A 25,909-nucleotide genomic window follows, 5' to 3' on the forward strand; every position below is an offset into this window, starting at 1 on the left:
TACGCCCGCTTTCCCTTTTTCTTTTTTTCTCATTTCTCTCTGCATGGCAAAACTCTTTTCCCACGTTTGTTTTCGTTTTTTTTTTTTCCTGGCCCCATTTGGATTTATACGAAATTAAATAAATAAATGTAAAAGATCATGCATTATAACTTATTTTTCTGAGCACTTTTTATGTGGTGTTTTGTTTTGTTTTGTTTTTTTTTTTCAGTTGAAAATAACAAAAGAGGGAAATAAAGGGAGCCACCGCGCGCGCGGGTTGCGGTATTTTAGGTATTAGTATTGTGTTGTGCGGAGGGGGAGGGGTGAGAGGGAAATAATAACTTTTATCATATGACTGTACATAAATGCGTGTTTGTATTTTATGTTTTATATTTAAGTTTTCAAATGTTTTATCGTTGCGCCCACTGGTCCTGTACGTGGGCTCACACGCCATAACCCTTCCGTTGTTTGTTGTTTGTTTTTTTTTTTTTACATTTTTAGTTGTTTTGTTTGGACCAAATATGTAAATATATTTGTCCTCTATATTTTTCACGGTTCCTGTCCGCGCCACCAGTTGCTTTTTGTACGGTTAATCCACATTTGTGTAAAAGCACTGCAATCCCTCTCTTTTTGTTTATTATTATTATTATTTTTTTTTTTTCAAAGAGGAAAAGCGCGCGTGACGGGTTAAATATCGGAACGTCTATTATATATATTTATATATATTCCCGCTTTTTTTTCTTTTCACAATCTTGTTGTCTCCTTGCATATTGAATAGGTATTTTCCCTCGTGTATAACTGCACTTATATATGCTTTAGAGGGACAGGTACAGGGACAGAAGGGAAAGAAAAAAAAAAAAGAGAACGAAAGAAAGAATAACTCATTGCTATTTAAAAAAAAAAAAATGTTTCTTTTAATGTTGTCTTCCGTCTGCCTGCATCTCTTTTTCTTTTTCTTTCTTCTCTTTGTTGGTTTAACCTGTCATACACTTCTTCTCAACCTTTTCCTCTTTTTTGCGTTGTGTGTTGTGACACGACATTTTTTCTTTTTTTTTTTGTGTATCATTAACATAACATTTGGCCAACAGTAACAAGAAAAAAAAAAGAAAACACAAGCAAAAACAAAACAAAACAGAGCAAAGCAAAAAAAAAAAACAAATAATAGAAGATTTGTTTTTTTTTCTTTGTTGCATTCATTAGGGCGTATTTTATTCGTTGAGTGACGGTTAGGCCTTTCCTTTCGGCTTTTCATCTCACAAATCCCACATTTGTACCAAATATTTGCTGGTAGAGAACTGCGATTGGAGGTTCCGATCTTTTTTTTTTGTCTTTTTTTTTTTTTTTTAAAGAAAAATCAAAAAAGGGTGCATCTCAGACCATTCCTTTGTAGCAAACATTTGGTTTAAACAAGTGCAGGACTGTGATATAAGGAAAGGAAAATAGTTAAGTGAGCAAGAGGGAGAAATACAGAAGGGAGCGGAATATCGTCATAAACAGTTGACACGAGAGAAAGAGAGAGAAAAAAAAAGAGAGAGTTTGTGTGTGAGTTTGTGTGTGAGTGTGTGTAGTTAATATCATTATCAGCGGGTAGTGTCAGCATCTAACAACAATAAGAGGAAGAAAGCTCGTGTCGTGTGTTGGAGGGGAGAAGGTGTGTGGTATCGCGGATACACAAGCAAGAAAGAAAAATAAATAAATAAATAAATAAATAAATAAGGAAAGAAAGCTGGAGGTGGAGGTGGGGAAAAGCGATAGAAAAGGAAAACAAGAAAAAAAAACAAAAGGAAATAATAATTCAAAAGGGAAAGTACAACGCGTGTGAGGAGAGGGACAAGTGTGTCTGTTTGTCTGTTTGTGTGTAGGAAAGTGTGTCCGAGACACAGCATAATAACGTACATTGGTGTAGTTTGCGTATGACCATTATGATGGACGGCCCAAAATCTTCTACGCGAGCTACTGAAACAATTAATCAAAGCGATGGGCAGCATCGACAGCAGTGGTGCGACCGTCAGCAGACGGGGCGTAATTGCAATAGTGCAGGCAGCGATTCCCAATCAGCGGATCCACAACAATCGGGATTACATGAGTTAGGGCAATTGACAGCAGTGGCAGTAGAGCGTCGGTGCGTGGAACAGCGGCATTTAGAGCACCTTTACCAATCCGCTTTTCACAGCAGTCATGTTCCTGCAATATCTGTGTGGAATTACATGCGTCGCATAGGCAAATACTCACGGTGCTCACCAGAATGCTTCATCATCTGTATCATATTCATTGATCGGTACGTTGCAGCAACGAATTGTCCAATAACTTTTCGGAACATTCACCGGCTTTTGATAACTTCAATGTTGGTGAGTGTAAAGTTGCGGGATGACTCATTTTATAGCAATTCTTACTTTGCAGGTATTGGTGGCGTTAGTAATGAGGAACTTAATAGATTAGAGATTGAGTTTCTCATGACAATTGATTGGCGCACATGGGTGGAACCAAGTGATTTTAACATGTACTGTGAGCAACTGAGATCTCGTTGCTCGGCGAATCAGGAGCAGTAAAATGCTGGAGCGGAGAAGCGTTGAGTAAAACAGGAGAAATGGAAGAAGAAGGGAAAATTGTATGAAAGAAAAGAAAAAAAAAAGAGAATTAATTAAGATAGTATAAAAAATGAAAAAAAATAAGACAAAGCTATCAAGAGTGCTAACAAATAAAAGGAATGATCGACCCTTGACGTTTCTGAAGGGCATGCGTGTGTGTGTGTGTGTGTTCACATATTTGTTTATATTTATTTTTGCTTGTGTATTTATTTATTTATGAAGATGCAAGTGAAAGAAAATGTGTGTGGTTGCTTGGATGGTTGACCGTTTTTTTTTGTATTTGTTGCCTTGGTGAAGCAATCAAGGCTGAAAACAAAAACAAATAAATAAAATAAACGAAATTCAAAGAAGAATTGGTATATATATATATATATATATGTATGTGTATATATGTTTGTGTATATATGTTTGTGTGCATGTTGGGAGGAGTATTAAGTGGAGCATTGGTAAATAACTGTTCGAATGTCATCAAAGTTTTTTAGTAAATATTTTCTTTCCCCCCCTTTTGGGAGGAAATTGATGAGTGTTTGAATGATAAAAAAAAAACATATATAAATGTAGTTCTTTGTTTATTTTTAAAATATGACTGTTTCATTTCTCTCCTCTTCTTCTTTTTTTTTGTTTTGGTGCTTTTGGGGTCGCTGCTATTCTCCAACTTTATCTGAATAAGATATTTACACATTTATTATATTTACACAGAATCGCGGCGAGTCGGCGTGCACATCTGCGCGCTATGAGATATGCACCACCAGAAGAAAGGGGTGACTTTTTTTTTTTTTTCTTGTTTCACTTTACTATTTCCTTTCTCGTTTCAATAGGTTTTGTTTTTTTTTTTTTTAAAAAGTTGTTCTTTATTACTGTAACTACCGTCATCACTATGACATCCCTGTTTCATTTTGTTACGTTTCTGAGTTGTTTTCTTTGTTTCCGTTTCTCCTTGTTACCGCCTTCACAATCATAAAATTTTTTTTTAAATGTTTACTTTTGCTGTTGTAATTGTTTTCCTTTGATAATTATGTTCGTTACAATCTCGTTGCCATGCTGGTAGGATCCTTTTCTTTTTTTGTGCTATGTTTTTTTTTCTTTTCGTTTTGTTTTTTGTCTGTTTTTTTTTTAAAATTTATTTATTTACTTCAGACACCCGTTTAGAGATATTTGGTGCTGCCGCAAGTAAAAGGGCGAAAAGGAAAATTCCCGAATGAGTGCCATAAGTATGAAGGGGAACCAAGTTAACAAATATTTTATTAATATAAACAGGCTCGGGTACATAATGAGGGAGGAAGAAAATAACAAATGAAAAAAAAAAATATAGAATGGTAATAATTAGTAAGAAATACGAGAAATGAGTGAGTGATTCGACGGGATGTGTTTTCAGACGAAATGAAGTGTAAGGGAAGAAAACAAAAATGATAGCACAAGAAAAAACTTTTAAAACAAAAGATTTATTAATTCCCGCATATAAATGTGTGAAAAATCAAAATAAAGAAGTCTTACTAGGGAAGAAGATGTATTGGTAGGGAAAAAAAAACAAAATAAAACAAAAAGAAGTAAAGCGAGGTGAGGTTGTGAGGTGGCTTTGTATTATTTCCTTTCCCCTTCTTTCGGATTGCTTTAAATGGAGGGAAGAAAAAGATAAACAAATATAAAGTATTAAAAAAAGGAATGACAATGCAAATCAAAATAGTAAATAAATAATTTAAAAAAAAACAAAATAAAATCTCCGGCCTTCACTCTGATGTTTCTGTAAAGATTTAAAGGAATGTGAAGGTTCAGCTGCTTCGTACAGTGGTAGAAGCGGTGCGCGGTGTGGCATTTTGCTGTTGTGTTGTTTAGGTGCATTTCTTTGTTGTTTTTTTTGTCGTTGGTTTTTTTTTTTAATTTGGCCCGTCATTTCGTTTCAAATTTATTGACGCTCGATTGTCTCTTTGCTGTGAGATGGAATTATCTGACAACAAACGAGCGCACGCACATTCATGGGTGTCATTCCATCTTTTTTTTTTTCCCCCTTCTGTTCTTTTATTCTGTCTATGTCTTTATGGTTTTCCTATTTTTCCTTTTTTTTTAAAAAAAGGAACTCGTACATGCTGCTGAAATGTTTGGATATTTGCCTTTCTTTCTTTTTCTTTTAGTTGTCGTGATTACTTTATTTTGGGTGATGCGAAATAATAAAAGAGGTGATGTGAAAGGGAAGGCAGTGTGTTTGTTTCGATTTTGTTGACGTGTTAAGTTGTGAATGCGTGTGCGGATGAGGCACAGCTCAAAAGCAGATACAAATACACACACACACATATATATATATATATGTATTTGTGTATTTGTATTCACGACAAAGTTGAATAATAATCGGTGAAAATAAAATATTTAATAATGACGGCAAGAAAAAAGAAAGAGTGGTGTGTGTATTTGTGTTACTCACAGTGGTCGCGTCAATTTGTTTTCACATTCTTGCCGTTCTTCCGATGCTTTCTTTGCTTCATCTCATTTCCTGTATCTCTTACGATTTTATATGGTTTCACTTCTTTCGTTTCGTTTCGTTTTGTTTTGCTTTCCCTCTTCAGCTTCTTTTTCTCTTCTTTGTTTTTTGTTTTTTTTTGTATTATATTTTTATTATCGCTATTCACGAACAAACGTACGCTTATGTTTTTTCTTTTTTTTTTTTTAACAAAATTTTATTGCGTTCGTAGTTTCATATTTGTAGTTATGTTCGCCATGTGGGAGTGAGGTAACTTTCCCCCTTCTTATCAGCTTTCACCTTCCAGCTTTTTTTTGTTTTTCCCTTTCTTTTTTTTCCATTAAGATTTTTAAATATGATACCGAAGCGTTATGTTTCGTTGGGCATGTTGTGAACCCGAAAGGTTTGTACATGATCTTGTTTTGCTTTCTATTTTTCATGTATATTATCGCACTGCCCTTTTACTCCTTTTTGCGATATTTTTCTTCCCATACAACGCTCCTTGCGCGCATTAGGCCTTTCTTCATCACTTTCATTCCTTTTCATGTTTCTTTATATATATATATATATTTATTTATTTATTTTCCCTCCCGCAACCTCGCTTCCTTCCTTTTTTTTTACTCTTCCATGTTCCTGAACAAAATGCAAAGGAGTGCTACCCGTCTGTTTTCAACACTTTTATGCAGGACGCTGCGGTCGAATCTGCTCACTTATTTTCTTTTTTTTTTACTTTTTTACATTCACTCGTTATTCCGTATGATGTGTTATTATATTTTATTATAATATTTTTTTTTGTTGTTGTTGTTACCGCTGTTGATATCTTTATTATGCTATACCGTATGACTCTATCTGTGTGTTTGCCCCCGTGCCTTCCGGTGCTCCATAATATTTCTGTTTGTTACTCCCCCTCTATCCGAATATTAACTTCATTATTATTATTATTATTATTATTATTGCTTTTTTTTGTCGTTAAATACAGGAAGAATTGTGAAGTAGGCGGATTTCAATTATTACTAATATTAATATTATTATTTTTGCTCATTTCAGAGGTGTGCATATAAATAAGGTGAAAGCACAAAACAGACAAAGAAAAATAAATAAATAAAGAATTAGGGAGAGAGTGGGTGACTCCGGCATTCAAACCTACACAGACAAAGTAAAAGCAAAAAGAATAAAAAGGAGAGAGAAGGAGGAAAAAAAAACAAATCTAAGCAGAAACCAAAAGACTACGAAGAATCCATAGGGGAAGAGAAGAAAAGAGCAAATAAAAGGAAAAGAAAATAAAAGAGAAAGATAATGCAAGGCGCATACGGAGGCCGCGGTCGTGGGATGGCACGTGGTCGTGGGGGAGGCGGTGGCTTTGATTCCTCAAGAGGCGCAGGCCGACACCCTTATATGACAAGTAATGTTCCAACGGACACTTTATGTGTACGCATTACGGAGGTCCGCCAACCCGTCACAGAGGATATGATGTTTCGCGTGTTTGCCAGCATTTCAACTAACCCGCGCCGGATACAAATTGCTCCCTCTTCCGATCCCAATGAAACAGTTGTCATGGCGCAATTCTCTGATACATACGCAACGCAGCGGGTGATGGAGAACTTAAACAACCGTAACATATTCAATGATGGTAACAAGATGATGATGACTTATTCGGCGTGGGAGCCAACGCCTGTGCTGCCGGCGCCGGTACCGCCAGTTCCCGTCTACGGTGGTGCAGCACCAGTTTACGGTGGTGTTCAGGTGAACCCAGGCGTGGCTTTTCCACAACCTCAGGTACATCAACCGCAACCCGGAGTGTATGCCCAGCCTCGACAGCAACCGATGCCACAAATGCCCATGGCAGCTTCGGTACCTCCGATGAGACTCGGAAACGATCAACAGGGCGGACGAAACAACCGCGGGCGTGGGCGGAATGGATCTCGAGGTGGTGCAGCGGGTGCGGTGCCCCCTGGCATGATGGGTTTTGATCCAATGATGATGGGATACCCGGCAATGGCTTCCATAATGCAAATGCCTGGTGGGATGATGGCTTTTATGAACCAGCAGAGGCCGCCACAGAATTCCCCAACCGTTTTTCTCAGCGTAACAATAGTTCCAGAGTCCGAACCACTGCATTCTATCTTTGTTCTTATTGAAGTGTACGGCGGGGTCGTAACCATCCGCCGCAACCACAACAGGAAGGAAATTCTTACGGTGAAGATGGCTTCCGTGCCCGAGGCGGACAGCGTCGTACAATTCTTGAGGAAGGTCCCCTTTGCTGGCGGTACTGTCAGTGCTAAACGGTTCCCCACTTACACTGAGCGTACACCATGCACAGATGATGGCAACCCTCATGACAGTGCAACAGTTCAGTACGATTTCACAACGGCTCGCCATCGCAGCCCCGGACAGCGCAGCAGATGCCATCCATCAAGTGTGTTGAAGGTAACTGGATGCGGCGGCTACTCGGAAGCGGACGTGATGACGTATTTTACAAGTGAGAATTTCTACCCGGACCGCATCATCAAAGACGACGAGGGATCCTTCACTGTATACATGGCTGATGTCGAAACGGCCGTCGCACTACTACTGAAGTGCCACAACAATGTTTGCGGGGAGGAACGCTCAAACGTTCTCTTCATTGAGGGGCCGAGGGATACAACAACCTCCGCCACAGCGGCCAACAATGCTTCTGCTTCCGGCAGTGCAGTGGCAGAGAATGTAAATGAAGGTGCTGGGGAAAATGGTTCAGCATAAAATACCTGAGCATTGGGTATATGCATGTGAAACGGCGGCAGAGGAAGTTGTGAATGAATGCTAATCTGCAGTATTTATCAGAAGATTCTTGCGTTATGAAGTTGCGGGTGTGGGAAAGGATAGGGGGAATATGGGTTAAACAACCGAGTAGAAAAGGAAAGGTACCAATCACATGAAGTCGGCGGTAGTTGTAGTGGCGGTGGCTGTGGCGCGTGCGTGTGTGTTTGTGTGTATGTCTGTTGGAGAGAAATATGTTTGCGCGCGCCCACACATATGCTTTAAAAAAAAAAAAAATAATAATGATGATAAAAAGTGCCAAAAGGAAACACTGACATTGAATGAAAAGGTACGAAAAAAGGGGGTGATCCCGGGATTTCGATGTTCGTGTGGAGGTCAATGTTGCGTTTAAGTGGAAAAGGGGAAGAGGCGGATGGAGTAAAGACCCTAGCATGTGAACGCGCAGAGAGCGTCCGTAGCAAATATTCAGCATTCCACTGTTGGTATTGAACGCCCTACCGCTGCACGGTGCGGTTTCTTTACGTCTGTACCTCACGGGAGCTGAGAGGTGGCCGTTTACAATATCTATAAAAGAAGATGGAGAAGAAGAAGGATGAAGAAAAGAAATTCAAGTTAATTCCAGGTTCTGGGTGAGCTGCACATTTCTTCTCACCGCTCGGGAAAATGTGAGACGTGTTGTTGCCACGTTATTGTGGGTAATGCGAGGAAGGAACAAAAAGAAAAATATAACATCAATAATATAAGACAATTTTTTTTTTCCCCTTTGCACATGTATTTCGTTGTTGTTGTTCTTCTTATCTTTCCATTATATATGCCATTGCTTGGACACCCCTCCATCTCACACGTTGTTCGCCCCACTTGTAGCTCAGCGCGCGTGTGTGTGAGAGGTGGAAGTACATGCGAGATGCTACTGTTTTCATTTTTGATTTTGTTTGTTGATTGCCCCTTGACCCAGTTTTCACTCCTTTTTCTTCCTTCTTTAATTCATTTTTCTTTCTTTACATATATGCGCATACACGTATGCTTTTATTCGTTTGGAGCTTTGCATCTTTATGCCTTCCTGTGCATTTCTCCGTAACCCCAACGCCTGCCTGATGCTGAAAGACCTTGTCATATTTATTTTAGGACAACGTGGAATCGCTCATATATCATCTCCAACAGTACCTCTCCAAAAACAAAAATATTTGTTTTCTTTGTCTGTGAGGGATGAAGGAGATGGGTGTAAAGGGTGAAGGAGGATATGAGCGTTCCTCTTTTGCGTGTGGACCTTTTATCTGTAACTTTTACGGATTCGGCGGCGGGGCATCTGAAAGGCTTATTGGATGGAGTTGTTGCAAGGGCTTCGCGCATTTATTTTTATTTTTATTTTTTATTTTTTATTTTTATAGGGAATCAACACAAAACCGACGGTTCATTTACTGTTGTTATTATTATTTTTTTGATTGTTTTCTGACTTGAACCCTAGCATGAAGTGGAATTTGATTGCACAGATGGGAGTTTGTGAATTCGCATCGTTGATACCTATATATATATATGTGTGTATTATTGTTATTTCGTTTACAGTTTGGCCGCCGTCGTGTCTTCGGTTGAGTCAGTCACAGTTACCACTTCTTGTGTGTTATTGACTGTTTGTCCACTCGTACGTGTATCCTCATTTATCATATGGAGTTTGGCGGCTACATTACAAACAAACACGCAAGCGTATATATATATATATATATATATGTGGGTATGCACGCATGGTTTTGGTGTGTGTGCATTGCTATTGTTTGTTGTTACGTCCCGAGCAATGTGAAAGGAAGGGCGATATGCCCTTTTCTCCCTTTATTAAGCGTATATATTTCAATGAATACCAACATCCGCAACGAAATAAATAAATAAAGACGAGAAAATGACACCTGCACATACACACAAACGAAACCAGAATTTATGTACTTTCATATTTAGTAGTTCTCTCTTTCCTTCATGTCTCCTTGGATACCATTGGAGAGTTTGTAAGGTTTTGTGATAGAGGTGTGTGTATGTGTGGGAGAATGGGGAAAGGAGGGAGTTGGGCAGGAGGTGTCAACTGTTGACGGGGCTTCTGCACGCTCAGAAAGAATAGAAACTCGCGCATTATTCTCTACGCATTTTACTTTAATGATGTTTAACCTGCTGCTGCCAACTGCTTGTATAACGCTGAGGAGGAGGAGGAGGAGCTGCCCCTTGCGTGTACATAATTACTTCTTGTTTCACTTTCCCCCCTCTGTTACACATATATGCTGCATATTGTTACACATATATGTGTATTTACTGTCAGTCTTGCATTTGCGCTTGAATGTTTGTCACTTATGTGACTTCTGTACGTCTGCTCCTTTCCTGCGCATGTGTTGGTGTCAAAACACACAAACACAGCTTTGACTTGTCACTTCGTTGCGTTTTCCGTGCCGTTATCAATTATTGGCAGTCACCAACGAGAGGGATATTCGTCGTGATGCGAAGCTGCGTGAGGAGTAAGATTCCTTACATGATGATGATACAATGAACGGGTTACTATTGCCAACTGCTTGGGTATTCGACATCTTGGGATCGCATGATTAAGCCCACCATTTATGGGGCATGTTTTTTTTTTCTTGTTATTCTTAATTAAACGGTTGTCTTCATTATGTTGACATGTATGCGGGGAGGGTTAGGCGGTTGTTTTGGCACCACGCCAACCATCAGTGTTTTAACCAACCTCTTTTCTATTTTTTTGTTTTCTTCCCCGTTTCTTTGGATCCTTCTACAAAGTGCGGTTGTAATGGACACACGAAATTATCAGTTCTAGTTCTGTCTTTGCTATTGGTTTTGTTCCTTCCTTACTTTCTCTGTTCTCCTGATTGCTCATGTTGCCCTCTTTTTTTTTTTTGTTTGAGGTGTTGGAACTGCCTTCTTGGGCTTTGCGTAAACAATTGTTCATTCCTGCGACTCTCCCTCTTTATGTAGATGCCGACTGCACCTTTCGTGTCTCCTAAGCGCCACTTTCTTGCATTTGTGAGTTGGAGCAATTGAAGGCTGTGAAGGGCATTACTTGGGGGAACTGTCCACTTAAATTAAGCAAAGGCCTCGATGGGGTTCCGCACATGTACCGTTGGTTTATTTTAATTTTAATTTTTCTCATTGCTGCTGTTTTCGATCATTTCCCTCTCCTGTCTTCGCCATATGCGCTGCTGTGTTTCTTGCCTGGTCCTTCCCCCGCGCTAAATGCATATTTCTCATCCATTTCTCTTTCCTTCTTATTTCTTTGACAACCTTGGGCAAAAAGTTTCTTTACTTGGGATGTATTATTTACTTGTTTTTGTCGTTACTCTCATTACTATTAAGTATGGAAATATGGGACAGGTGAAGCCGTGAGTGGAATAATTGTCACGCGTGCACATCCTTTCAAAAGAAACCCGGGAAAACAAAAAGTCGCAAAGGGCAGATGATTAAGCGGAAACAAAAATGTTGTGATTGAAGGAATGGCATTGCCAATCATGGTATTACATATTCTTTTTTTTTCTGTTTGCTCTCTCCCCCTTTTTTTATTTCATACATGCGTATGCATATTCAAATGTGTATATGTGTTTGTGTGTGTGTGTGTGTACATTTGCTATTATATTTGAATGTGTTATGAATACTTACAATTGCGCCTCTCGGTGGGGACCCTTAACTTGAAGATTACCTTTTCCGCGTTTATGCCTTACTTTATTTACCCGCGCACGCGAAACAATAACGCAATCAAATCGCTGTCGCGTTTGTTTAATGCGTTCTTTTTGTTTGCGTTTTTTTTTCATGTTGGTGAACACAACTGCACCAAACTGATGAATACACCAACACCAACAACTAACGACCAACAACAAATACAACAAAAATAAGAAAAATTTAATTGCAACAACAATAAGCGATACCAGCAGCAGCAACACAAAATAATAAGAAATTAAAACGAAAGAAGATTAATAATAAACCAAGTTCAAACACAAACACACACAAATATATAAGAAGGAAAAAAAAAATCAAATTAAACAGTCAAGAACGAAATATAGGTGGAGAGCAACAGAACAAAAACAAGACCAATACAACAGGATAAGAGAGCCGATCAGCAAGTCGTGCTGTTATTAAGGTGGTGAACAGACCGAAATTAAAACAAAAAAAGGGGGAAAAAGGAGTGCGAGAGAAGCGGGAAAAGAAAAAAAAAGCAACAACTGAATACCTCCTTATTTTTCGTTGGCTCAAATCCCTTAGGCGCAGCGTTGAAACTCTTCCATTTTTTTTAGTGGGGAGTGAAGGATTTTATACGGGGAACAGGCGGGGCGAAACAAGGCGAAACACTACTGCTGGAGGAATAGTCAGAAGAAAAAAGGAAGATAAGAACAAACAAACAAAACAAAACAAATCAACACCAAAGAGGAAATCAAGGAAGGAGAGCAGGGAAGAGGTGTGAAGAGGAGTGGACGCGGCAGGGCAGTGCTACCAACCGCAGCGGAGTGAACAAATAAAGGCTCTTGGGGCTTTTTTTTTGTTCCTTTTGTTTGTCTTTGTTCCTTGTATTACTCTGAACGGGTGTGATCTGTGAAGGAAGTAAATAATAAAAAGAACGGTAAAAGGAATACGAGGTAACGAGGAAAAGAGCGATTTAAAGCGGGGTTCTTGGGAACGGCTGGCATTCATCGAGGAAGTCTAAAGAAAACAAAAGCAAAAAGAAGACAACAGAAGGAAGCATCACCAGCAGACGGTTTCTTTGTGATCTGATACTTTTGTGCGGGCCCGGAAGAGAGCGCACAATAACCAGTGAGAAAGTTAGGGAGAGGTTTGCTTTTGAGGGTAGAAGAAAGAACAAAAAGCTCGAAAAGAGTTAAATTAATAAAGATTTATACAAAATGCAAACCTGTCTTTTGAGTAACATTCCTCCCTGTACCGAGGATGAACTCAAACGTGGTTTGCTTGCGTATGGCACGACTGTCAGCACAGTGGTTGTTCCTCATATGCGGCAGGCAGCCGTGACGATGCGTACTGCCCAAGAAGCGCAGGCGCTCCTTCAGAGGGGATGCATCAGTTTATTTGGTCAGACTGTAAAAGTGGAACCAGCGGCAAGTCCTGCTGTTCCATACGGTGCCGGTGGCATTTCTGCTGGCGGAATGAATAACCATTTAGGTGGTGCTCGGATTAATGTTGTGGTGGAGAAGTGTACCTATCCCGTCACAAAGGAGGTATTGTCACAAGTTTTCAGCATGGTGGCTCCTCCTGCCAACGTCGTGTGCGGCCCATCAGGCCCCACAACAAATGGGTGGGTTGATTACAACGATATCGCTACTGCCCAGCGAGTTGTGGTACAATTGAATAATAACTCAATCTATCCCGACTGTTGCTTCATGACACTAACGCTCGAGCATATGGGGAGCACGCCCCGCGGGATGGGGGAGTATGGCTCACAGGGTCACATGCCTTATCATCCTCAGCAACCACAACACCAGAATATTCACCAAAACCAGCAAATGTCCCAACAGCAGTTGCAGGCAATGCCTTTTGGTAACAATGGCTTTAATGCGGCGTCAGCTCGTGGTGGCCGCGGAATTCGTGGGCGAGCCCGAGGGCGCGGGGCGATGGGTGGTCGGGGTGGACCGGTTTACGGCTCGGGATACCCCATGCAGCATGCGCCGTACGCACCAGGGCAATATGGAGCACCTCCTGTGGATTCTGTAGTGATTGTCAACAGTGTCCCTGAAACAGTGGCGTTGCACAGTTTATGGGTTTTGCTTGAGGTTTACGGCAATGTTAACTCCCTTAAGCGACAATTCAGCTCCAAGACATCCGTGATTGCACACTTCCAAAATGTGCACGATGCCCGCCTTGCCGTGCAGCACCTTCAGGGTTGTCCGTTCCACGGTGCCACGTTGACGTTAAGGCACTTTGCAGGTTATGTGGAACGCGGTGGGAAAACTGAGTGGAACAGCGGCCCGGCAACGGATCCTGCAACACAGGCAGTGCTCTTCTCCTGTGGGTATCACCACCGTACACGACCAACAGCTTCTTTCAATCCCACAGGACGCGTCCGACCGGGGAGGTATTTGTTTGTCTCAAACCTTACGGAGGCCATTACAGACGATGACCTAAAGGATGTCTTCACCAACGAGTGTTTTGAGTTGGATGGGTATTACCGAAAGAGCCCCACTGTCGCAATCGTTAGTCTCAAAGATGTGGAGACTGCCGTGAACGCCCTCATCGCCGTGCATTCTCATCAACTTAAGGAGCGCTTCCTCCGCGTCACGTTTTCTCACTTCCCCCCGGCTCCACGCAGTGGCACTGAGGAGGAAGTAGAACAAGCACTGGCGGCTACAGAGGCGGAGGCAGCTGAAGTGAGGGAAGATGTGGAACCACAGGACGAACAGAATGAGTGAGATGACTTTTGTGGTGTCGATACTTTTCCCCTTTCTGTTTCTTCTTCTATGTTCTTGTTTTCCCCCGAGGAGGGGATTTGATTCGTTTCCGGCTGCTTCCCTTCCCTTCCGTTTTGTTTTACTTGCATCTCTGTCTCTGTATGGTTAGCGTTTGGAGAGATGGTTATTACAACCCCCCCTTTTTTTTTGGCACACTCCCGTTAGTTTTTTCCCCTCTCATATGTATGACTGCGGTTACATATATTTTTGTAGTTGCGCAGGAAATCTGAGGGATCACTACCGTATTTCAGGAGGAGCGTGCTGTGACAGCGGGTCTGTTGTCTCGACCTTTTAACACACTCAAAGGGGTGACAGTACGTGGCAGCGGACACATCGTTGCTGTTGCGCACCTGACATGTATCCCCCAGGAGTGCAATAAGTGTGTCTTCTTAACATATATATTTTTTCTTTTTCATATGTTGACGATAACTGCTTACTACCGTTCTGTTGCCGCGTGACGGAGGGGGAACCACAGGCCTTTTTCCTTTCGTTTTCGTCTTTCCTCTTCATCTGCGTTTTTCCCTCTTTTTCTTTCTGTCTGTGCGCGCGTATGAGGCCGCGGTGATTGACCTTCTCACCCCTGCATGCGAAGTTCCTTTTTTTTTTTTCATGGAGGCAAATCTGCGTACCTTTAATCATTGCCATTATTGTTTTCCTTTGCTTCTCTTTTTGGTACCTTCTTCGCACGAGTGATACTAGCGTTTATATTCATATATATATGAATATTTTATTCTAACCTCGAAATCCCCTGATGGTGAGAAGGCTAGAGGACATCATGAACTGACGGTAATTTCCTCAGAATAGGGTCTGTAAAAGTCTTGCAAGATCAATCATACCCATAAGTTTCAACCGATCTGCTATTTTTCTCAACATCATTGCATGGTGGCGTTTGTGTTTTTGCTTCATTTGCCGGTCATCCACTGGCTGCCGTGGCGTTAGTAAACCATGAGAATGATGTTTATGGTATTTAATTTGATTTGGACTGGAGAGTTTGTTCCTCAATCAATGGACCAGACGTTAAGGTTATGGCACTGAAGTGGAGGCTAATAATTCCGCCACTTAGTACAATGTTAACCACATATGAGTGTGTGTGGCGTATTATTTTCTCGTACATTTTTGTTGTAGATGCGACTCAATGATGCCTTGCGTGGGGCCCCGCACTGGTTTGAGGAGAAAAGTAAACACAAGAGAAGGTGCATTTGTGATAGCAGTTTTTTTTTGTTTAAACGGTTGGGCGGCTCCACACGCTGTCTTTTGGGATTCATTAGTATGACTCATAATAAAGAGATGCAGAATGTGAATATTTATGTGTCCTTACTAAGGCGCCGTCGCCAACGGGAGTCCCTAACCGAAATCAGTACAAACTGTATGCGTTGTTATTACGGTTGCGTTGCCTGTAATATTTGTATTATTGTGTTAGGTCATTTCTGTCCCATTCTGCCGTTCTTATAACCAGCGTACAGTTACTTGTTGGGGTACTTTATATATATATATAATATAGGTCAATAAGTGTATAAATATAGACAAAGATACAAATGGATGTGTGGGATGCCTCTCTTCCCGGTGCTGGAGCGCGAAGGGCCACGACTATTTTGCAAGTCTATATGAGAATGGGAAACTATAGCCCGCTTTCCATTCTTGTTGCCGATTCCCTTTGCCTAACTTTTAAATCAGATGGTGCAACAGTGGCTGAACTGGGTGCTTATTTGGGACTTACACAAGATCGTGTGGAGATCGGCATTAACGGAATGCCAAGGGAGGTGTACTGCACGTCACTTGAGTTTTCCCATGGGGATGAATACGGTGAAAACGAACAGCAGCGGAAAGATGGAGCAGAAAAGGAATGGGAAGGTACGAGCGGCATCCGGAAAGAGACGCAAGACACCGATGAGGGTGGGGGGATGCGTTACTATATAAATTATGCGACGTTTCTCCCATTCGCATACGCCCATGGTTCCCACATGTTGCTAGCTCTCTGCCAGCTACCACTGCCGAAACGCGTGGAAGGTACTGTAAATAGCGGTGAGCTCAGTAACATAAGCATATCGCCTAATCTCCGCCGTGTGGATTGCCGAAGTGGACTGTGTTGTGTAAATTGCCGGTATTGGATGGGACTTTGGGACCTTCGCTCAACGATAGTTAAATGCCCATTGTGTCAAGCAGACATACTCGATGGTATTCTTCGTGATATCAGGTCTCGTTACAACAACAAACTTGCTGATGGTCGGCAGCTGCTGGTTTTTGGTCCCGTGCAACAGCGGCAACCGTGCCCGCAGCAGCGTTCAGGTGAGTCCGCCGAAAACACGAAGGGAAACGCACCGAAAGTGGGTAGTGATGATACTACAAATTATCCACTCGCACGTGATCCGTTTCTAGTCCAGCAGGCTCTCTTCTTCAAGTTTCTTTACTTGCATCCATTTGTTTGCGTTAATGTTGGTTCTTTCGCTGTGGATGCTGACGAGGTGATGACTAGGGAAGAGTATGCGCATCGTTCAAAGCACAAGGCAACCGTGCTTGACCAATTCCGTTTGGTTCACCGGAATCCGTCGGCCATCCGTGTACATTTGGTTGATCAAGTGAAGGTAGACGAGGAAAAATACGCACAGGCTGCAAAAAGGCTGGCGAAACGTGTTCAACTTCCTCCGTGGTTGCAATCTGCCGACTTGTCCTCCAGTGCCACCGTTCTCAAGTCACTTTTGGCGCTGCGGCGTACTGAGGAAAGGACAGGTGGTTCTAAAAGGACTAGAAGGGATCGGGACGTCACTTCCATCGCTTCATACGTTGCAAGGGAGTTTTTCGATGATGACTTCGTGGAAATCCCGCTCCGCAGGGAATTCTCTATCTGACACGCTGTTGGTGTTTGTGACATTTCCCTTTCTTGCGCTGACAGTGCTGCATTATTATCGGTAGCGGAAACTGAGTTGAGAGGTTTCAACCACTTTATTGGCTTCAGTAACCAAATAACAGGCATGTTTGCCACCTTTTTTTTCTCTTCCACCACATTGTTGATCCAACTCCAAAGTTTTGTGGTGCCGGTGAGCTTCGGCGGGGGCCTCTTGTCGTGTTTTTACATATGGACCCTCACACGCAGTGGAGTGGTGGTGATCCGAACGGAATTCCATTGCGTTGAAGAATTTGTGAGAGCCGTGTGCCCAGTGGGTTTGACGTTGAAACGATGGAGCAACGAGGACTGGAACCTCGTGAAGTGAATGACCGATATAATGGAGTGTGCCAACCCTGTTGTGTCATTCTTAAATGCATCAAAACATTGTCTTATGTTCTCGACTGTTCGTGTGCTCAATTTGGGCATGTGGTTGCGTGTCGTTCATATTAATGAGTGGATAAGAAAAATTGCGTTTCCCCATTTCCTTATTATTATTATGCTCACTCACCTCGCACCCTCTTCCACTTACTGTAACTGAGGCATAAAACTCACTCGTTATTTAGTTACATTTCATCCTTTCCTTTCTCTTTCTTTTTTTTGTCGGCCATTCAACCAACTGATTGGACTTCATCTACCGTGTTACTGTGACCCTTTTGTAGAGGAAACGAGAGAAAGGAGGAGCACTGCTGGCGTTTACCGTTTAAAGAGGAACCATGAGTACCATGGAGAACACCATTCTGAAAGCCCTTGTGGGAAGCGAGGTCATTAAATCTGATGTATTGGCTCAGGAACTGGGAGTTGATCACCAGGTGGTCGTTGGTGCCATTAAGTCGCTGGAAGCAGGTGGTTATGTAACGAGTGAAATAGAGAAGAGACCCACGTGGAAATTAACCGCCGAAGCAATTAAAATTTGTGAGGAGGGAAGCCCCGAGTTCCAACTTTGGGAACTACTCGCGGCAGGGGAGATGCCTCAGGATGCCGTCGCAGGGAAACTAGGCCGAGATGTCACGGCTGTTGCACTGTCAAATGGTATGAAGACAAAAACGTTCGTGTTGAGGAAAGAAGATGGAAAGGTAATTATCAACCGCTCTCCAAGCGTGTCATCCTTCCGGGATACAACACGTCTTGTTCTTTCCGACGCAGCCCGCAACCAACACATTGATCCCAAAGATGGTGACATGCTCAAGAAGCGCAAACTGGCAACACTTGAAGATATAAAAGTGTTTAGTGTTAGACGTGGGCCCAGTTTCGCTCCAGAGGTTCGTGGAAAGGCCGCCGGGGACCTTACGAAGGAGATGCTACTGGACGGTTCGTGGCGGACGACAGAGTTTAAGGCATATAACCTGGCTGCTGCTGGCCGTGAGGTGAGTTGTGGGCAGCTTCATCCTTTACTGAAAGTACGACAGGAATTTCGGGAGATTTTTATGGAGATGGGCTTCCAGGAGATGGAGACGGACCACTGGGTGGAGTCCTCCTTCTGGAATTTCGACTCTCTCTTCATCCCGCAGAACCATCCTGCCCGTGACATGCAGGATACCTTCTTCATTTCAAAACCCGCCACAAGCGAACTAAAGCAGCAGGACGTTGTGGAGAACGTGCGGAAGATGCACGAAAAGAACTTTAAGTACACATGGAAGGAGTCAGAAGCACGACGTAATGTATTGCGTACCCACACAACGAGTTGTTCAGCTTTCTGGTTGCATCACTTGGCGCGCAACTCACCACTTCTACCAGATGGCCGGCGCGCATTCCGACCAGGGAGGTATTACAGCATTGACCGTGTCTTCCGCAATGAGGAAATGGATCGTACGCACCTGTGTGAGTTTCACCAGATTGAAGGATGCGTTATTGATCGCAATATTTCTCTCGCCAACATGATGCACACCTTTGAACTGTTTTTCCGTCGGATAGGTGTGGAGCGCCTACGTTTCAAACCAGTGTTTAATCCCTACACGGAACCGTCCATGGAAATATTTGGTTGGCACACGCAGCTGAAACGTTGGATCGAGGTTGGAAACAGTGGATTGTTTCGCCCAGAGATGTTAGTGCCGCTCGGTTTCGACGAAGATGTTACTGTTATGGCGTGGGGGCTTTCACTGGAGCGGCCCACAATGATTAAATACGGCCTCTCAAGTATTCATGAACTTTTTGGACATAAGGTGGATTTGCGTTTCATCAGGAACTCAAAGCTAATGCGTTTTTAGGTGCAGTACAAGATGTGGAGCATATTGAGGAGGAGAAGGAGGAAGCGAGGGAGGCGAAAAATGAGTTAAATATGAACAGATGACTACCAGGGGTGGTGTGGAAAGGAAAGAACAAAGGAGGGTGAATATTTGTTGACTGAATTGGGGAAGAAGTGTGCGATGGGGAACCGGAAGGTGATTGAAGGTTTTATATATTAAAAAAAAAACTCCAAAGGAAAGGTGCTACATGGGCATTTAAAGTTTTTTTTTTGAGGAGGTGGGAATGCACGAGCAGGGTGATACTTAGAGTGTGGGGCAAATCGATAGAGTAGTGACGGGTCCGATGTGAACGCATCTAAGGGACAGCACGAGGAAACCAGAATAGCTCGTGTTTTAGTTTGATCAATATGGATGATCGCACGTGACCTGAAAAGGTAAAGAACCCTTATTGACTTGGTGGCCCATATTATACACGAGGTACGTCGCAGTTTTCTTTCATGTTTGTTGATTCTACTGCGCTTCTCCCAGCTACTCATCAACTTCTTCATAAGGCGGCAAGTCATTTTGCTTTCTCTTCTCTCTTCGTTACGGTCTTCTTCTGTGCTCATCTGGTTCATCATCCGTCCTCACTCACGGCCAATTTTTCTTTGTTTTTAACGTTTTAATGGTGTCTGCTGTACTGACGGCGTGCCGTACGGTTCACTTCCCGGATCTCGTTTGTCCGTTTCGAACCATCTGTTGTGCCCCCTGAATTCTGTGTGTGTGTGTGTGTGTGTTTTCTTTCGGCATCAACCTTCAATGCCTTTCTTTCATTCCTTCACTTTACAAAATTTGGGACCTTCCCGAAGCATTGGAGTGAGGAAGTACAAAAATGGTGAGACCGCACCTTCGTCACTACTGCGTGGTTGGGCGCGAGACGCCCTCGGAGAAGAATCCTCAACCCACCGTATACAAATTTGAGGTTTTCGCACCGAACTTTGTCGTGGCAAAGAGCCGCTTCTGGCGCATGATGCGTGAGAAAAACAAGGTGAAGTCGACTCATGGCGACGTTCTTTCCTGTAAGGTGGTGAAGGATCGCAAGCTGGCGGCCCGCAACTACAGCGTGGACATTGCATATTACAGCCAACGTTGCGGCTATACGCACATGGTGAAGGAGTTTCGTGACGTATGCAAGGCTGGGGCTGTAAGTCAGGCTTATAATGACCTCGCCTCTCGCCATCGCGCGCGGTATCACAACATTGAAGTGCTTGGCGTAAAGAGCATCCCGAACCACGAAGTACGCCGCCTGAACGTGGCACAGTTCCACCCACACAACCTGTCGTTCCCGCTCCTGCAGCGCCGTGTGAAGGCACCACGCAAGGACCGTGTCATATTTGTGAAGAAGAACTCGAAGCGGGCAGTGGTTGCATAAAGCTGCTATGCGATTGCACACGCTCAGGAATGCTTGTGTCATTTACTTGTTACTTCTTTCACCTCATTTCCCATGTCATTTTTGTGTTTTTCTGTTTGATTTGACACTCTAACCACAGGTGGAAGGTCGTGCGACCGAATAATTTCCCCCTTCTTTAATTCCCTTCTGTACGTATAGTGTGCACTTCTGCGGTGACCATTTGAGGAACTTTTCTCTTCCCTTTTTCTTTTTCTCCTACACCCGCTTCTTTAGTATTAGTAGCACCACATCCGTTTATTTGCTTATTGTCTTACAAATCCCTCCCTTTATCCCCTGCCCCACGTGAGTGTACTCATTCTTAACTTTAGTTACGCGTTACACCGGGGTTGAAAGAAAGAGTGTTTTCAGTAAAGGAAGGGAGTAACGTCGAGTGGGGAGGTCCCATTGTAACTGATTTTTGGTAGTATACGTCGCCGTTTGATTAGGAGGACAACAACTACACAAATAACAAGAAATTAACTGTCGTGGGTCAAATCAACCTTCAGAAAAAAGTTTTCCCCCCCCCCAAATTAAACTGTCGGTTCACTTTGACCGTACCCTTTAACTTCAAGTGAGTCGGGTAGGAGGGTTTATTTTCTCGAAACACCCCTCTTAGCGGGGTATTGGACTGAAATAAAGGGAGGAAAAAAAAACCGAAACTCAAATCAAGAAGGAAATAAAGAAACAAGAAAGAAAAAGGGAAATATCAAGGAGAAAATAACGGGGAATAAGCTAAAGGTGTTGGTGAAACTAGCGCAATAATATATAATAGGTATAAAATATCTAAATATATTTAATTTTACCTTTATTGCTTGCGCACACTACGTAAAAAAAAATAAATAAATAGTGAAGTAAACTAAGGAGCAGTGAAGAACAAAACAAAGCAAAAAAGGGATATATCAAAAACAGCGCGGTTTTGTGGTAGATCTCAGTGCGTTTTCTCACCCCTTTCACAGGTGCGACGCTATACCGGGAGGCTTCTAGCCGTATCTGTGGGTTTTACCCCTTTGATGAAACGGTCGGTGTCGAAGGTATGGCTCAATGAGGATACTCCAAATGATCCGTACCCGCTTTATGCGCCTTCTCCTTTGCCTCCGAAGCGGCCGGGGACTATTCGCGTTTGGGTAGACGGCTGCTTTGATATGCTGCACTTCGGGCATGCCAATGCACTGCGGCAGGCGCGGTCGATGGGTGATGAACTATTTGTTGGTTGCCATACTGATGAAGAGATTATTCGGCATAAGGGGCCTCCGAGTATGCGGCAGGAAGAACGATATGAGGCGTTGCGTGCCTGCAAGTGGGTAGACGCTGTCATCGAGGGATATCCATACGTCACGCGTGTGGAGGACATGAAGAGGTTTGAAGTGGATTTTGTTGTTCACGGTGATGACATTTCGGTGGACCTTAATGGTCGCAACTCATACCAAGCGATTATAGACGCTGGGATGTTTAAAGCTGTGAGGCGGACGGAGTGTATCTCCACCACAGATCTCGTTGGCCGCATGCTGCTTTGCGTGCCGAGTGAGCTGCTGAGCGATGCAGATAAGAAACTACTTGACAGTGAGGTCGCTAGAAAGCGGGGTCCGCACTATCTGACAACCTCGAGGAAGATAGCGCAGTTCAGTAACAAACTAGCGCCACCCGTTGGTGCAACAGTTGTGTATGTGGATGGCGCCTTTGATCTTTTCCATGCAGGGCACATTCGCTTCCTCCAGAAAGCGCGCGCTCTGGGTGATTACCTTATTGTTGGTATCCACGATGACCAACTGGTTCGTGAGTCGAAGGGAGAGCATTTCCCAATCATGAGTCTCAACGAGCGGGCGTTGGGCGTACTTTCGTGTAGGTACGTGGATGATGTTGTATTTGGTGCCCCGAGGGGTGTAACTCAAGAAATGATCAAGATACTCGATATCAAAATTGTCGCATGCGGTACGAGTTCAGAAACACGCAACTGCAAGGGAGCATTTGATGTTTACGAGGTTCCCAAGAGCCTCAATCTATTTAAGGTTGTGGAATCGGGAAGTGATTTGTCCACAGATATGATTGTTGAACGTGTCGTAAAGAATCACGTGGTTCTTCTGGAACGTCAGTTTTTGAAACACATGAAAGACTCCGAAGCGGAGCTACGAAAGCCAGATGTGTACAGAAATGTCAGAGAGGTGTGAACTTTTATCCTTCGTGAGGAATTTGGCGGTTTGGTTGTGGGCCATTACGGGAGAGAAAGGGTAATGCCGGTCTTGCAAAATAGTAGTCCCTTCCTCAAACCAAAACAGATGGAGGGAGGTGCTGTAGGAAGGGGGGAGAATGCTTTTTGTTCGCATCTTACGAATTTGTTCATTCTCTACTTATCCATGCAAAGCTTCTCCTTCTTTTTTGATGGGGAAATTCTTACTCGTCCCGGCCTTTCCCTCCCTTTTTGTTTGTGATCATGCACAGTCACACAACGGAAGAAACTAAAAGGGATGGATGGAAAAATGGGTGTGACAAAAAGTTGCGTTTGTCCTATACCTTGTTATGGCGGGTTGAAAAGTTGAGGATGCGTTGTACTAACGTTTTGTTTCACCATTTTCCTTGCCACTCGTTAAAAATGTCTTAACCGCCTGCGATCTTGTCGGTTCTCCGTGGTAGGGCCCGCGGAAATATTTTCCCGGGCGTTTCACCTTTTTTTTTCACCTGTTTGTTTTCAAAAGAAAAAAAACCACTTTGTTGGTTGTTTACTTTTCTTTTGTACTGTGTTTTAACATGCTATCCTTTTTAATACCTCTTCCCGCCGTGCCTCCTATTCTGTTGTTAGTGGCACTTTTATTGTCATTGTTATTATTATTATTATTATTACTTCTAACTAGTTGTTCTGTTCTGCTTCCTGTATTTAGTGAGAGGATCTCCAATGCAGCCCATGGTGCTTCCTTACGTGGACCGCAAGCCACCGATTAGCAAGGTTATGGATGCGCGGGTACTGGTGTGGCGGGAGTCGGAAAGAATGCTGAGGAATGGAGAAGGTGCTGCGGAGTGTAGTTATGCACAAAAACTTCAAGTTCTGCGCTCTCAGCAACTTGCTGACGCCCGAAAATATATGGATACAAGTGCGGCGATGCGGTCCGTAAAACCGGTCTTAGCAACATCATCAGTGGATGCAGATGACGATGACGAGTTCTGTCGGAAGCGGTCGCGGGAATCTGAAGGTCCATCTGTTGACGAAATCCGCCGCTTTGAGGGGAAACTTGGGGAGACGTTGGCGCTAGAGCTAACATTGTGGTCGCTCCGTCGTGGCTCCCACGGAGGTGTTCGGTCTCAAAGGTACACCACCGCCCTTCACGCGCTGCAAGACACACAAAAGCTGCTGAGGAAAACACTTCAACAAATGGAAGAAATCAACGCTCTCCGGTTTCTGGAGCAGCAGCAGTTCTTGAAGGTCAACTCGGAGAAGGCGCGGTTACTTCATGTTAGGCTGAGAAACGTTCGGGCGTTGGAAAACATACTACGAGGCAATGGTAAACGGCGTGGTTCGACGCTTCTGGCGACTCTTGAATAGTTTATATTGTTATTCTCAATGCCAGCTGGTCGTTTGTTGATGGATGCGTGTTCGCGGGTGGCTCGGCCGGGATGCGGGTCGTTGGGCCTTTGAGTTGATACCCAATTATTTGTGTATGTGTGAATATCGTTGGTAATTCTTGTTACCGCTATGATGGATGAGCCAATGCCCTTCTTTACCCCCCGGGTTGTGGGTAAATGCATATACTGCCTCTTTCCTTTATTGCACTTTAACTTTGCTACCGTTGTAGGTCACAAAGCATCTTTCCGTAGAGCAGAAAATTTCAAACCATATAAAGGAGCGCACAATTATAGGCACCTAACCAAGGAAGGACAAGCTTGGGCGAGTAAACAAACAATCTTGATTACGGCCTCTTGCACCCTTTCTTCCTTGTGTAATTTTTTTTCTTTGCATCGTTTAGTTCTTTCATTCTTTTTCTTTTGTGAGACATGCCGCTTGGTCCCATTGTCGTAGCCCCACATGAGGAACACAACATCACACTTCCTTCTGGTGATGTATTTCGTCTCATTCTTTTTGGTGGATGTGATGGTGACTTGGTGCGGCGAGGGGAGAAACCGCCTCCGACACTATTTTGTTTACATGGCGCTGGAATGAGCTCCTCCAATTTCCACGTATTGGCAACTCATATGACACAACATGCCAAGTCGTCTGCTCATGAGGAGTCACCTTATGCCGTACGCGTTGTCACATTTGACATGCGATGCCACGGAGACTCCACGCGACGCGGTGGTGAGGGGTCCCTAACGCTGCAAGTTCTCGTGGACGACTTCAGGGCGTTGTTAAGAACAGTGAAGGAGTCACTTTTTTCCGCCACACCGCACTTCTATTTCGTCGGCCACTCCCTCGGTGGTTCTGTGCTGGTTCATGGGTTGCGTGGTGAGGCGGATTTGTTGCAGCTGGCCGCCGGCGTTGTGCTGCTTGACGTTGTGGAGGGTACCGCCCGCATTTCACTTCAGCACATGGATAAGTTTCTGGAGAACCGACCACGACAGTTCCATGAAGTAGCGGAGGCTACTCAATGGTTTCTTCGGCATGGTGGAATGAATAGCGCTGCATCTGCTGCGGTGACGGTGCCGCATTTGCTTCGGAAGGAGGGGGATCATTTTGTGTGGAAATCGAACCTGGAGGCAATGGCACCCGTATGGCCTCAGTGGTTTGACGGACTGGACGAATGTTTCGTGACACTTCCCTGCCCTAAGATTCTTTGCTTAGCGAGCACAGAGAGGCTTGATACGGCTCTTACTATTGCACAGATGCAAGGGAAATTTCAACTTGAGGTGCTGGGCAACAGTTGTGGTCACTACGTTATGGATGACCAACCATCGGCTGTGGCTGCGGTGTTGCAACGCTTTATTCGGCGGATAGAGACCCTGACAGAGAAATTGAAATGCAGCATTCGTAAACCTGTCAAATGAGTCGTAGTATTGCAATGACCAAAGCGCTGCTACCGGCGTTACGTTAAATCGTCATCTTTCTTTCCTGATCTGGCAATGGTTGTTTGGGGGAAACCGTAGTATATGAAGATCAAAGGAAAATAGGAAGATTTCCCCTTCATCTTTAAGGGGCTTCCTTCACCTTTCTATTTCAGGTATCACATGCGGAGGGTTGAATTTCCCCTGGCTTTGTGTGTATATCTGTGCGCGTGCTGCA

At 43.5% G+C, this 25,909-nt stretch overlaps 9 protein-coding genes across 9 annotated transcripts, besides 35 other annotated features; all 9 read left to right on the forward strand.

Moving 5' to 3' along the window:
* The first annotated feature begins 177 nt into the window (after window positions 1-177).
* Window positions 178-203: a microsatellite.
* Window positions 204-612: 409 nt separating this feature from the next.
* Window positions 613-640: a sequence feature (AT_rich).
* A 43-nt stretch (window positions 641-683) lies between these two features.
* Window positions 684-706: a sequence feature (AT_rich).
* Window positions 707-813: 107 nt separating this feature from the next.
* Window positions 814-856: a sequence feature (GA-rich).
* Window positions 857-1,068: 212 nt separating this feature from the next.
* Window positions 1,069-1,138: a sequence feature (A-rich).
* Window positions 1,139-1,295: 157 nt separating this feature from the next.
* Window positions 1,296-1,324: a microsatellite.
* Window positions 1,325-1,483: 159 nt separating this feature from the next.
* Window positions 1,484-1,514: a repeat region.
* Window positions 1,515-1,665: 151 nt separating this feature from the next.
* Window positions 1,666-1,695: a microsatellite.
* Window positions 1,696-1,892: 197 nt separating this feature from the next.
* On the forward strand, window positions 1,893-2,528 carry Tb11.01.5660 (cyclin 2; the record flags this gene model as incomplete). Its single annotated transcript, XM_824371.1, has 1 exon — window positions 1,893-2,528. One exon carries the CDS (start codon window positions 1,893-1,895, stop codon window positions 2,526-2,528), a length of 636 nt encoding a protein of 211 aa, XP_829464.1.
* Window positions 2,529-2,592: 64 nt separating this feature from the next.
* Window positions 2,593-2,657: a sequence feature (A-rich).
* Window positions 2,658-2,742: 85 nt separating this feature from the next.
* Window positions 2,743-2,785: a microsatellite.
* Window positions 2,786-2,924: 139 nt separating this feature from the next.
* Window positions 2,925-2,973: a microsatellite.
* A 360-nt stretch (window positions 2,974-3,333) lies between these two features.
* Window positions 3,334-3,405: a sequence feature (T-rich).
* Window positions 3,406-3,620: 215 nt separating this feature from the next.
* Window positions 3,621-3,682: a sequence feature (T-rich).
* Window positions 3,683-4,190: 508 nt separating this feature from the next.
* Window positions 4,191-4,284: a sequence feature (A-rich).
* Window positions 4,285-4,555: 271 nt separating this feature from the next.
* Window positions 4,556-4,630: a sequence feature (T-rich).
* Window positions 4,631-4,834: 204 nt separating this feature from the next.
* Window positions 4,835-4,888: a microsatellite.
* Window positions 4,889-5,076: 188 nt separating this feature from the next.
* Window positions 5,077-5,114: a microsatellite.
* Window positions 5,115-5,126: 12 nt separating this feature from the next.
* Window positions 5,127-5,176: a sequence feature (T-rich).
* A 394-nt stretch (window positions 5,177-5,570) lies between these two features.
* Window positions 5,571-5,604: a sequence feature (AT_rich).
* A 179-nt stretch (window positions 5,605-5,783) lies between these two features.
* Window positions 5,784-5,813: a sequence feature (AT_rich).
* Window positions 5,814-5,947: 134 nt separating this feature from the next.
* Window positions 5,948-5,974: a microsatellite.
* Window positions 5,975-6,024: 50 nt separating this feature from the next.
* Window positions 6,025-6,055: a sequence feature (AT_rich).
* A 117-nt stretch (window positions 6,056-6,172) lies between these two features.
* Window positions 6,173-6,316: a sequence feature (A-rich).
* Window positions 6,316-7,758, forward strand: Tb11.01.5680 (hypothetical protein, conserved; the record flags this gene model as incomplete). The annotated part of the gene is made up of 1 exon (XM_824372.1): window positions 6,316-7,758. One exon carries the CDS (start codon window positions 6,316-6,318, stop codon window positions 7,756-7,758), a length of 1,443 nt encoding a protein of 480 aa, XP_829465.1.
* Window positions 7,759-8,035: 277 nt separating this feature from the next.
* Window positions 8,036-8,059: a sequence feature (AT_rich).
* Window positions 8,060-9,125: 1,066 nt separating this feature from the next.
* Window positions 9,126-9,162: a microsatellite.
* Window positions 9,163-9,478: 316 nt separating this feature from the next.
* Window positions 9,479-9,501: a microsatellite.
* A 1,388-nt stretch (window positions 9,502-10,889) lies between these two features.
* Window positions 10,890-10,910: a sequence feature (AT_rich).
* Window positions 10,911-11,348: 438 nt separating this feature from the next.
* Window positions 11,349-11,379: a microsatellite.
* A 224-nt stretch (window positions 11,380-11,603) lies between these two features.
* Window positions 11,604-11,712: a microsatellite.
* A 941-nt stretch (window positions 11,713-12,653) lies between these two features.
* On the forward strand, window positions 12,654-14,171 carry Tb11.01.5690 (uncharacterized protein; the record flags this gene model as incomplete). The annotated part of the gene is made up of 1 exon (XM_824373.1): window positions 12,654-14,171. One exon carries the CDS (start codon window positions 12,654-12,656, stop codon window positions 14,169-14,171), a length of 1,518 nt encoding a protein of 505 aa, XP_829466.1.
* A 1,518-nt stretch (window positions 14,172-15,689) lies between these two features.
* Window positions 15,690-15,710: a sequence feature (AT_rich).
* A 35-nt stretch (window positions 15,711-15,745) lies between these two features.
* Window positions 15,746-17,056, forward strand: Tb11.01.5700 (hypothetical protein, conserved; the record flags this gene model as incomplete). The annotated part of the gene is made up of 1 exon (XM_824374.1): window positions 15,746-17,056. One exon carries the CDS (start codon window positions 15,746-15,748, stop codon window positions 17,054-17,056), a length of 1,311 nt encoding a protein of 436 aa, XP_829467.1.
* A 751-nt stretch (window positions 17,057-17,807) lies between these two features.
* Window positions 17,808-19,298, forward strand: Tb11.01.5710 (phenylalanyl-tRNA synthetase alpha subunit; the record flags this gene model as incomplete). The annotated part of the gene is made up of 1 exon (XM_824375.1): window positions 17,808-19,298. One exon carries the CDS (start codon window positions 17,808-17,810, stop codon window positions 19,296-19,298), a length of 1,491 nt encoding a protein of 496 aa, XP_829468.1.
* Window positions 19,299-19,483: 185 nt separating this feature from the next.
* Window positions 19,484-19,504: a sequence feature (AT_rich).
* Window positions 19,505-20,032: 528 nt separating this feature from the next.
* Window positions 20,033-20,053: a microsatellite.
* Window positions 20,054-20,148: 95 nt separating this feature from the next.
* Tb11.01.5720 (ribosomal protein L18, putative) lies at window positions 20,149-20,688 on the forward strand (the record flags this gene model as incomplete). The annotated part of the gene is made up of 1 exon (XM_824376.1): window positions 20,149-20,688. The coding sequence occupies one exon, from the start codon at window positions 20,149-20,151 to the stop codon at window positions 20,686-20,688; it is 540 nt and encodes a 179-aa protein (XP_829469.1).
* Window positions 20,689-21,336: 648 nt separating this feature from the next.
* Window positions 21,337-21,410: a sequence feature (GA-rich).
* A 53-nt stretch (window positions 21,411-21,463) lies between these two features.
* Window positions 21,464-21,508: a sequence feature (AT_rich).
* Window positions 21,509-21,716: 208 nt separating this feature from the next.
* Tb11.01.5730 (ethanolamine-phosphate cytidylyltransferase, putative) lies at window positions 21,717-22,871 on the forward strand (the record flags this gene model as incomplete). Its single annotated transcript, XM_824377.1, has 1 exon — window positions 21,717-22,871. The coding sequence occupies one exon, from the start codon at window positions 21,717-21,719 to the stop codon at window positions 22,869-22,871; it is 1,155 nt and encodes a 384-aa protein (XP_829470.1).
* A 637-nt stretch (window positions 22,872-23,508) lies between these two features.
* Window positions 23,509-23,541: a microsatellite.
* Window positions 23,542-23,593: 52 nt separating this feature from the next.
* On the forward strand, window positions 23,594-24,238 carry Tb11.01.5740 (hypothetical protein, conserved; the record flags this gene model as incomplete). Its single annotated transcript, XM_824378.1, has 1 exon — window positions 23,594-24,238. The coding sequence occupies one exon, from the start codon at window positions 23,594-23,596 to the stop codon at window positions 24,236-24,238; it is 645 nt and encodes a 214-aa protein (XP_829471.1).
* Window positions 24,239-24,687: 449 nt separating this feature from the next.
* Window positions 24,688-25,674, forward strand: Tb11.01.5750 (hypothetical protein, conserved; the record flags this gene model as incomplete). Its single annotated transcript, XM_824379.1, has 1 exon — window positions 24,688-25,674. One exon carries the CDS (start codon window positions 24,688-24,690, stop codon window positions 25,672-25,674), a length of 987 nt encoding a protein of 328 aa, XP_829472.1.
* Window positions 25,675-25,909: the final 235 nt, after the last annotated feature.

The sequence above is a fragment of the Trypanosoma brucei genome (assembly GCF_000002445.2).
Source record: "Trypanosoma brucei brucei TREU927 chromosome 11 chr11_scaffold01 genomic scaffold, whole genome shotgun sequence".
NCBI classification, from domain to species: Eukaryota; Euglenozoa; class Kinetoplastea; order Trypanosomatida; family Trypanosomatidae; genus Trypanosoma; species Trypanosoma brucei.